The sequence below is a fragment of the Elaeis guineensis genome, chromosome 2 (genome assembly GCF_000442705.2).
Source record: "Elaeis guineensis isolate ETL-2024a chromosome 2, EG11, whole genome shotgun sequence".
Classification (NCBI taxonomy): domain Eukaryota; kingdom Viridiplantae; phylum Streptophyta; class Magnoliopsida; order Arecales; family Arecaceae; genus Elaeis; species Elaeis guineensis.
In genome coordinates, this window is record NC_025994.2 from 88275258 (window position 1) to 88286827 (window position 11570).

The following is an 11570-nucleotide window of genomic DNA, read 5'->3' on the forward strand; positions in this document are numbered from 1 at the left end:
GGCATAAAACAATCTGGACAAATATTTATAACATTATTAATGATCAACTACTTCGAAATTGATTTCTTCTAATCTCCCACAAGATGACCTTTGGTCGGACCTTAAATCAGTACCGTCAAACGAACACGTGCTTCTCGTCCAGCCACACGTTTTGATTACTAACTTTCTCCACGAGCATCGTTAAATACATGATATTGATGTGGTCTGCTATCGCTATCCCAAAGAGGATATTCCTTAGGATTATGATATCCATACCTATTGGTGTCGCCACTCAAATCCATAATCCCAATACTGAAGGCCAAAAAAGAAGTCTCGGGCACTAAAAAAAAATGGCAAGTATTTTCTGTTAGCTTCAAAATACTCCCGAACAAGTATGAAGTCGAGAAATCCAAAAGCTCCAAAGTTAGAGATAGCTTTGCCAGCTCCTAAACCAACGAGTTGGGAGAGGAATCTTCCTTGCACGTCACCACCTTGTCCTTCATCTATAATCATGGGAATAGAAGGAATCTGCCCAACAACAACTATATATTAGAGACCATATGCTTCCATCCTCATCTCATCCATCTCCCTTCGTCCTTCTCTTCAGCCTTTCATGACCAAAGGTATCCCACAAGTCACTACTTCTCCAACCATGGGAAACCGCGGTCTCGCCCTCCCTACCAGTGTCTCCCAAAGAAAGGTTCTGCCCGTCGAGTCTTCCTTCAAGCTCCCATCTCCACTACCATCTTGGCCATCAGGTAGAAAATTTATTATAAGCTTAATTATATTATAAGTGCTGCTATGCTTTAATCCAGCTAGCTATATATGTCCATCATTGTTTTCCTTGTTTCATAACGTTTGGAACATGGCCTATAGGTGGCGGATTTGCCAAAGGAGTCATAGACCTCGGAGGTCTAGAGGTCTGCCAAGTGTCTTCCTTCACCAAGGTGTGGGCTAGCCATGAAGGAGGCGAAGACGACAGTGGTGCCACCTTCTTCGATCCTTCGCCAATCCCCTCTGGCTTCTCCTTGCTGGGCTCCTACGCCCAATCCAACAGCCGGCCTCTCTTCGGCTGGGTCCTCGTTGCGAGGGACACCACCAACGGAGGCACCCTCGCGAAGCCCGTGGACTACACGCTCGTGTGGAGCAGCGAGTCATCCAACCTCAAGCAAGACGGCAATGGCTACTTCTGGCTCCCGACACCACCCGAAGGCTACAAAGCCCTCGGCCTCCTCGTCACGAGCTCCTCGGAGAAGCCATCCCTCGACCGAGTCAGGTGCGTCCGGGCCGACCTCACGGACCAGTGCGAGAACGACGCATCCATATGGGATAAGGATGGGTTGAGCGTCCATGGTCTGAGGCCGGCCACCAGGGGGGTCCAAGCCCTTGGTGTGTGGGTCGGCACGTTCTTAGTCCAAGCCAATGGGTCCCCCAGCTCTTCCGACATAGCTTGTCTAAAGAACAAGGCCTCCAGCTTCACCTCCATGCCTAACCTCAGCCAGATCCAGGCCATAATGCAAGCGTACTCGCCGGTGATCTACTTCCACCCTGATGAGGAGTATCTCCCCTCCTCCGTGAGCTGGTACTTCGACAGCGGTGCGCTGCTTTACGCAAAGGGGAACCCAAATCCCACCCCCATCACGTCCGACGGTTCGAACCTCCCACAGGGAGGCTCCAACGATGGCGGGTATTGGATAGACCTTCCGGTCGATGAGGGAAAGAAGGAGAAGGTTGAGAAAGGCGATATCCCCACCTCGAAGGTCTATCTCCATGTCAAGCCAATGCTCGGCGCCACATTCACCGATATTGCCATCTGGATCTTTTATCCTTTCAACGGGCCTGCAAAGGCTAAGGTGGGGTTAATTAACCTCTCATTAGGGAGGATAGGGGAGCATGTGGGTGATTGGGAGCATGTTACCTTAAGGGTGAGCAATTTTAATGGAGAACTATGGAGGGTCTACCTCTCAGAACACAGCAGTGGAACTTGGGTGGATGCCTCGCAGCTGGAGTTCCAAGGAGGGAACAAGCCTGTGGCCTACTCTTCATTGCATGGCCATGCTAATTACTCCAAGCCAGGACTAGTCCTGCAAGGGAACTCCAAGTTGGGGGTCGGCATAAGGAATGACACTGCGAAAGGGAAGAATAGCATAGACACTGGGGAGAGGTTTGAGGTTGTGGCGGCCGAGTACTTGGGCTCCGCCATTGTTGAGCCGCCATGGCTGAACTATGAGAGGGAATGGGGGCCGAAGATAACCTACGACATCGGGAAGGAGATTGATAAGGTGGTGAAGCTGCTCCCTGGGGCTCTCAAGACCGCATTGAAGAAGGTGGTGGAAAGCCTTCCTGATGAAGTGCTAGGGGAGGAAGGGCCTACTGGACCGAAGATGAAGAGAGAGTGGTCCATGGATGAACGTTAATTAGAAATATTGTACGCCATTAATGTGTTCCATTGTCGTTACTGTTGTCTCTACGCTTTCTTCTTTCTAACTTTATAGTTCTAGGATCGTTACAATTGTCTCCGATTGTCTGTCGATCTTTTTAGGTTTCTAGTCAAAGAAAACAAATAAAGAATCAATAATTTTATTACTTCTGTTGGTGTGTCTTGCACTTCAATTATTAGACTAAAAGTTCCACATGAACAGCTAGTGGATGAGGACGTTTAATTGTTCTGAGATAAAAGAATTGAATCTGGGCATATACTTTCTTGAAATAATTTTGTTCTTATGATTAATTTTTAGGAGAAATTAATGCCCGGTCCGTTTGTGGGAGCTTGAGCAAGTTGACAATTAATGTAATGCTCGATAAAAAAAAAAAGTCCACGCCTTGCCGTGGCTGTGAGCCTGTGATGTGATTTGCCATCTGGTCACACGTTTTAACAAACGTATAGCTTCACACATTTACAAAAAAAAAAAAAAAAAAAAAAAAAAAGACGTATAGCTTCACACTTGGTTCTGATAATTAAGAGGGAAAAGACTACAAGGAAGAGTTCTAAAATCCATAAATTCCATAATCTCAATGCTTTGAATCTGCAAAAACGCCTTATTATATTAATGGTGCTTGTAAAGGTCCCCTCCCGATATTATCTCTGTTTGTCCGTTTCAACTCTCTTGAATATTATTGGTATGACATTGATTAGGTGGTAAGATGTAACAGTTTATGAATATCAAATGAAAAATGTGATAGTCGTGCTTAATTTTGTTATTGTGTTCCATTTAGTTGACTACAACTTCCAACTTGAGAGCGTTTACCAAGGATGTTGGTCTCAGAACTTAATTCCTGCATTCTAAGTATGGATGGGAGACAAAAATCATGTGTTTGGAGGACGATGTGGAACTTAATGTCACGACTAATGAGGCAATGACTTGCCAAAACATTTAAATGTTTTAAAGTGCAAACTTGTTTTAGATGGTTATTGTTTTTAAGAAGAATATACTTTCTTTGTAGCCTCTTGCTGCTCAATGATAAGCCGATATCTATATTCTATGGTTGGACCATAAGCTTATTGGGAAGAAATGATAATGGTGATTTTTTTTTTTTTAAATTTGATTTGCTTGTTTTGTCAGCTAACTTTAGATGGAGAACATTTTTATGCACTACAGGCATGTAGAAAATTCGACGTGGAGTGCACCATTTTATGTGGTTAGTCTATATAGTTACTATTTTTCAACAAACATTTGATGTCTATAGTTTTATTTTTTAATTTAAAAATTTTGTATGGTGAAAATATTCATACTCTTTGAAAAAAATTATGACATCCTATGACATATTATGACTTTCTACATGTAGGATGTTATAATATGATCGAAAAAATTTTGACATTCTATGACATATTATGACATTTTGTGTCAAATTATGACTTCTTGCATGTAAGATGTTATAATTAAGGCTGCAAATGAGTTAGGTTGACCTGTGACCCGACTCGCTTAGATCCGATCCGATCCATTTTAAAGGATCCGTGGAGCCGGATCGGGTTTTAAAATTAAATCCGTTTAATATTTCGGATCGGATCTGGGTTTACTGAATTAGGATCCGATCTGACCCGATCTAAATTCAGTATTGAATTCAATAGATAAACTATTGAGCAAATAGAGTAGGATTAGAATTTCAAATGTTATTGTAGCATTATTATTTTTATATAATTTTTTTCAGTTTGACCGTGAGATTTTTAGAAATTGCTTATAAATTAATAGTTAAGGCAAAGTAATGTTTATTTTCTTTTGCCATAAACTTTGTATTAGTTTATCATACGAACCAAGTCCGACTAGAATTTGGACCCAAATCGGATCCAAATTTTTTAAATTGAGATCGGATTATATATGAACCCGATCTAACCCAAAAGATTCAAACAGACAGACTTTTTGATCATGGACCCGATCTGATCCAATATGATTTTTAATTAGGTTGGGTCTGGATCCAATATTAGGACCCGATCAAGGAACCAGATCGGATCGGGATCACTCACGATTCGGTCCGACCTGATCTATTTATACCCCTAATTATAATATGGCCTAGGATGTTATAATATGGTCCAAAAACTCATAATATAGAAAGGGTATTTTTATCCAACTATTTTCTAACGCGTATTTAATGCCTACAGTTTCATTTTTTCGTTTGAAAATTTTGAATGATGAAAATATTTTTGTCCTTTGAAAAAAATTATGACATCTTGTGACATATTATGACATCCTGCGTCAAAATTATGACTTTCTGCACGCAGGATGTCATAATATGGACATAAAATATTATAAATTTTTTCTAAAAAATAAAAATATTTTAATCATTCAAAATTTTAAATAAACAAATAAAATTATATATATTAAATATATATTAAAAAATAATAATTATATGAATTAATTATATAAAATAATATGCTATATGTTGGATTTTGTGCACCGCCTGCGGTACACAAAGAATTTCCCCTTCAGATGAATTCCGCGTCCATATTCGGTTGACCAACTGTTGGCATTCTTTGGGCTTCTTGTATCTCAATACATCGGTAGCGTACTGTGGTTGGCTTGGCTAGACCCAGCTTGGCCAACGTTGGCCCAAGTTTTTGGATGAGGCCCTCGTTCTTAATTTGCACCCATCATCGTACCGACCATAAAGTCATTCACGTGAAGGTATCTGCTTTTACCAGTCCATAGCTTTGCAAAAGCCATAAGGATAACGCTTAATTTGCCCTGAAGCTAAAGAATTTTCTCAACAAATAAGTTAAAACTAGTCTTTTTACGGTGCCATTGCCAAATGGAAGAAGAAGATCCCTTCCCATTAGGTGATTCCATTTCGGATGGGGTCGCTTTCCATACTTTTTTGGCAGGGCGGATGTGAACAGAGGGGCGCTTAGTATGTTTGTCATCAAAAAATAATTACCACTGGTATCTATCTCTACACCATTCACAAGAATTTGAAATGAGTGAAAATTTTAAACTGTCCTCGGGTTAAAGAGGCAGGAGGACAGAGAAAAAAATAGTTTTTAATTTCCAAAAGACTTGCTCGTTGGCCCACGCCCAACTACGACACCCCCCCCCCCACTGTCCCCACCCAACAACTTTTTGTTTCTCGATGCATTGAACAGGTCGTTTACTCGTGAACTATTAATAAAATATACTTACAAAACTCAAGCAGGTCAATTATGGAAGATACACAAACTTTTTAAATACTTATTTCATGGTTCTCTGGTTTCTTTTAGCTCACACAATTATTGCCGTACATCAGATTAGTATTTGGCTTTCAGTATGGATATTTTTAACTCATAGTTCATCCGGACCTGATTTACTACACTCTTGGGAAAGTTATTCTATTGTTAATGACTGCCTAACGGCGTTCTGTATGCCAAGCTGGGGGGTTCGTTTCTTTCTCCTTGCTCAATCTTTATTCCGGCTGCAGGCTCATACCGTGCCACATATGTATCCTCATCTGGCACAATCTGGTTATACAGATTACTACATGCTCAGTTCAGATACTTCTACATCGAACAAAATTCTGGTCCATTATTGTTTGGCTGTTTCAGGTTTGGTTGATGATGTTTCCTACCCTGGGATGCAGCAACTAAATTCTGAGCATGTGTTAGAATGGAAGCTGAGAATTCAGCACACAAATTCTTATACTATGCATCAAGGGTCCATTAAATGGTGCTGGGCCCCTGCTTTCAGGTTTCTTGTCACAACAAAAGTAATCTATGATGTTCTTCTGCGGTGCCTCATTGCCAGGTTCTGTTTCCATGCCGTTCGGTTTTCCCGCGGTGCCTCAGTGCCAGGTCCTACCGCCATGTTATACTGTTGTTCCGCTTTTGGCCTCCCTCCCATGTATGATGACAGTTTAGGTCATCTTTTTTGGTTTTTTACATTTGCTGCGCTGGCAGAGTTTTTTTTTTTTTTGGTGTCAAGTTTTTTACATTTGTCCTTTCTACCAAAAAAAAAACCTCAAAGCAGAACAGGATTTAGTAGTACTGCCGCACTGGACCCCTCTTGCCACCTAGGCCAACCAAATCAGCATCTTCGACTTGACCAAGTAAAAGCTTGAATGCCACTATCATATCTTCTTTGATACTTATCATGTTCATTAGGAGTTCAATAACTTTGTAATGCAACTTGACCTTCCACTCACAGGTACTAACCTAGAATACATATTATTAGAAGTCAATTTATAGTCAAGGAGGGTTCATTTTGTTTAAGAAACTTCTAGTCACCCCTGAGTTAAGACATTCCTAGTTACACATCTCTTAAGATGCGGGGAACAAAACCAATCTGTTAAATAGTGTCTGCAATGTCAAGAACTTAAGAATGACTTGCCACGCCTCCGATCCGAGATTGTGAATCGAGGATCATGGCAACCGCCACATACTCATAGAAAAATTTTTTTTTCCCATAAGCATGCAAGGCATTTCATCATGATATCTTACATATAAAGTTAAATAATTTTTTAATTTTTAATAATCAAATCTTGGTTCAAATAACAAATCAAAAACTCAGTGTCCAAAAGAAAAATAATTGTCTGACAAAGTCAACACTTAAAATAAAAGTCTTGAATCAATTCTAAAAAAAATCCTAAATCAAATGAGCTAACTCCATCTCTAATCGCTCTCCCAACTGGAATCCCGCATCATGCTAATTTTCTGGATCTATAAGAAAAAACATAAAACTCATCATGAGCTAAATAGCCCAGTAAGCAGTGTATACCTTTAACTGAATGAATCAGGCAATAATACTATACATATTGATTTACTGATAATAACAAAATCAATATGTAATTTCATGAAATCATAATCATACTATCAATCATATATAAAATTCAATTCATCATAATTTCAAATTATGCTTATCATCTTAAATTTATCAATTTCTTAAGTTCTTCTTACCAACCATGACTATGACCACATTTTTCCTGTGGCAGGATCATAATACCGCGTATCTGCTTGCGGTAGGCTGCAAATCATCTGGCAGCTAAGTCATTTGGAGCCGCTGGTCTCGCTGGCGGTTTGTCGCTGGTCTCTCTGACGATATGTCGCTGGTTTCGCTGGCGACATAAACCCTCAGGACAATCAATTGCCAACGTATATGCCCCCATAGACGGGGTCCTTTACATAGTCAGGTTGTCAATTCATATTGTCTTCCAATTCATATATTATTTTCAAAAATAATATAAATAAATGATATTCGAATCAAATCAATCATATCATTCATTATGATCATACATCATCATAATAATTTTGCAACAAATAACTTCATAAATAATTTCTACAATTAACTTCAATCATAAATAATTTCAATAATTATTTTCAATAAATATTTTCAATCACAAGCATGCCATGAATTTATTTAATTCAGAATTTATAATTTATCAGATAAATTCAATAAAAGTAAACACTAGTTACCTCAAAAGAAAATCCAAACTAAGAATTCTAGAAATCTTGAAAATCCTTCTCCGGACCGGACACGTCAAATATCATATTTTTTTGATCAAATTTTATAGAATTAAAAAAAATTAAAATTTGTTAAAATCCAATGTCCTTACATGGATCAATTTGACAACAGCATTCCGGATTTTCGAACTAATCCATGGAAACTCTTCTTATATTTTTTTTAATTAATAATAATAATAATAATTTTTTTTTAATTTCATAAATCCTACAAATCTAAGAGAGAGAGAGCAGAGAGAGAAAGTTTCTCTCTCCCTTTTTTTTTTCTCTCTCTCTTTTTTTTCTTCCTTTTCTTTTCTCTTTTTCTTCTTTTCTTTTTCTTTTTCTTTTCTCTTTTTCTTCTTTTTCTCGGGCTTCTTCCTGGCCGAAACAGGGGACTGGCGGGTCCCCTCCTTTGCCGGGCCGTTCAGGCCATGGCCGTCACGGCGGAGGCCGGCGGCAGAGGGGGCCACTCTCCCGAGTTCGGAGAGGCAAGGCCGGTGGTCGGTTGTGATCGCCGGCGCCAGAAAATCCAAGGGAAGAAGAGACCAAAACAGGGGTCTCTTCTCCGATCAAAAATCGACGACACTCGTTGCCTGCAGTCGCGCACAAAGGCACGGGAAGAAGGGAAAAGAAGAGAGGAAGTGGAGGAATAACTTACTTCGGCCTCCGGTGACCTCGCCGGTGAGCAATCACGGCGGGAACAAAACAAGTATCTACGGCTCCGATCAGAAAATCAGGAAGAAAGAGAGGGGAAGAGGACCGATGATGGCTTCTAAGGAAGGGGAGGGTCTTTTTATAGAGAGCCCTAGGACTCCGGGAGGTCTTAGGACTCCCGGTCACCAAGGTCTCATCGGAGAAGAAGACTCCTATCGGGAGTCTTCTTCCCGATTTCTCCTGTTTTCGATTTTTTTTTTTTGGGCTTGGGTCTTGCTAGATGGGCTTGGGCTTGGGCTTTGGGCTATAACATTCTTCACCCCTAAAAAAAATTTTGTCCTCGAAATTTTTTATACCTGTAGTCTCGAAGAGCTGGGGATATTTTTGCTTCATTTGTTCCTCTAGTTCTCAAGTAGCTTCTCTTTCTGAATGTCGACTCCACTGTACCTTGATATAAGGAATGTTGCGACGTCTCAGCACTTGTTCTTTACAGTCCACGATCCGTATAGGATGTTCTTCATATGATAATTCCTTTCTAGCTTGCAATGGTTCAAGTTTCACGATGTGACTTGGGTCTGGTAAATATTTTTCTTTAACATAGAAACATGAAAAATATTATGTACTCCTGCAAGTGAAGGTGGTAAGGCAAGTCTATAAGCCACCTCACCAATTTTTTCTAACACCTCAAATGGACCCACATATCTAGGATTCAATTTGCCACGAATGCCAAATCTTGAGATTCCTTTTGAAGGAGATACTTTGAGCAATACATGATCACCAATTTGAAATTCTAATTTCTGTCTCCTGTTATTTGCATAACTTTTCTGTCTGCTTTGTGCTGCCCGAAGTCGTTCTTTAATTAATTGAATCTTTTCGACTGCTTGTTGAACAAGTTCGGTACCCAATATTCTCCGCTCACCAACATCATCCCAGTGAATCAGTGATCGACATCTTCTACCATATAATGCTTCATAAGGTGCCATACCAATGCTGGCCTGATAACTATTATTGTAAGCGAACTCAATCAAAGGTAGATGCCCATCTCATAAACTTTTCATATCCAAAATACAGGTTCTCAACATATCTTCTAAGATCTGAATAGTTCTCTCTGACTGACCATCAATCTGTGGATGAAAAGCTGTACTAAAGTTCAATTTTGTTCCTAATGCCTTGTGTAAGCTCTTCCAAAACTGTGATACAAATCTGATATCTCGATCCGATACGATGGTCACTGAAATTCCATGTAGCCTTACAATTTCTTTCATATATAATTTTGCTAGTCTTTCCAAAGTAAATCCAACTCTAATTGATAGAAAGTGTGCAGACTTTGTCAATCGGTCCACAATCATCCAGGCTGCATCATTTTTACTTGGAGTCTTCGATAGTCCAGTTATAAAATCCATAGTGATATGTTCCCACTTTCATACTGGAATATCAAGAGGTTGAAGTAGTCCCACAGGTCTCTGATGTTCAGCTTTAACTTGTTGACACATTAAACATTGAGCCACGAATTGAGCGATCTCTCTCTTCATATTATTCTACCGGTACATTTTCTTTAAGTCTCTATACATCTTAGTACCTCCCGGATGAACTGTATAACTGGTCTGATGTGCTTCCTGAAGTATTTCATGTTTGAGTACTGAATCATTGGGTACACAAATTCTATTTTCGAACATCAACGAACCATCATCATATATCTTGAATTCAGATTGAACACCAGCTTCCACTGAGTTTCTTATTTTCATTAGTTGTGGATCATCATTCTGGACAACTGTAATTCTTTCAATGAGTGTTGGCTGAACCCCCATGTTGGCTAATCGTACTGTTGAGTCATATATTCGGATGTCTAATTCTAGTTTTCTTATATCCTCCAATAGTTGGCTTTGCTGTGTGATTAAAACTGCCAAATTTTCCATGGATTTTCTACTAAGGGCATCAGCAACGACATTAGCTTTTTCGGGATGATAATGGATTGTTAAATCATAATCTTTCAACAGTACTAACCATCTTCTCTATCTCATGTTTAATTCTTTCTGCATAAAAATATACTTCAAACTCTTATAATCAGTAAACACTTCACACTGCGCACCGTATAAGTGATGTCTCCAAATTTTTAGGGCAAAAATCACTGCAACTAATTCCAAATCATGTGTCGGATAATTCTGTTCATATGGTTTCAATTGTCTTGAGGTGTAGGCCACTACCTTACCATGTTGCATCAATACACAGCCTAGTCCCTTTTTAGATGCATCACTATATATTGTGAATCCTTCATCTCCTGTTGGTATAGTAAGGATAGGGGCTGAAACTCATCGTTGTTTTAACTCTTGAAAACTCTGTTCACAATCTTCGGTCCACTCGAATTTAACCCCTTTTTGAGTAAGACGAGTCAAAGGTGCAGCTATGCGGGAGAATCCTTCTACAAATCGTTTGTAATAACCTGCCATTCCCAGAAAGCTTCGAATTTCGAAAATATTTGTAGGTCTGTTCTACTGCATCACAGCTTTTACTTTTGTTGGATCCATAGAAATTCTATCCTTAGACATGATGTGTCCTAAAAAGATTATTTTGTCCAACCAAAATTCACACTTCTTAAATTTGGTATAAAACTTTTCTTTCCTCAATATTTGTAGTACACACCGTAAATGTTCTTCGTACTCCAATTTGCTCCTTGAATATATCAAGATATCGTCAATAAATACGACAACAAACTTATCAAGATAGGATCTGAATATTTTGTTCATTAAATCCATAAAGGCCGCTGGAGCATTGGTTAACCCAAATGGCATCACTAGGAATTCATAATATCCATAACGAGTTCTAAATGCAGTCTTTGGTATGTCCTCTGTTTTGATTTTTAACTGATGATATCCTGAACGAAGATCAATTTTAGAAAAGACTTGTGCACCTTGCAGTTGATCAAACAAATCATCGATTCGAGGTAGAGGATACTTATTTCTGATAGTTTCTTATTCAACTCTCTATAGTCGATACAAAGTCTCATACTACCATCTTTCTTCTTTACAAATAAGACTGA

General features: G+C 39.3%; 1 protein-coding gene across 1 annotated transcript; it reads left to right on the top strand.

The window, feature by feature from the left end:
* The first annotated feature begins 533 nt into the window (after positions 1 to 533).
* LOC140855690 (hypothetical protein At1g04090-like) lies at positions 534 to 2565 on the top strand. The gene is made up of 2 exons (XM_073252077.1): positions 534 to 737; positions 856 to 2565. The coding sequence occupies exons 1-2, from the start codon at positions 593 to 595 to the stop codon at positions 2394 to 2396; spliced, it is 1686 nt and encodes a 561-aa protein (XP_073108178.1). The 5' UTR covers positions 534 to 592; the 3' UTR covers positions 2397 to 2565.
* The last annotated feature ends 9005 nt before the right edge of the window (positions 2566 to 11570 follow it).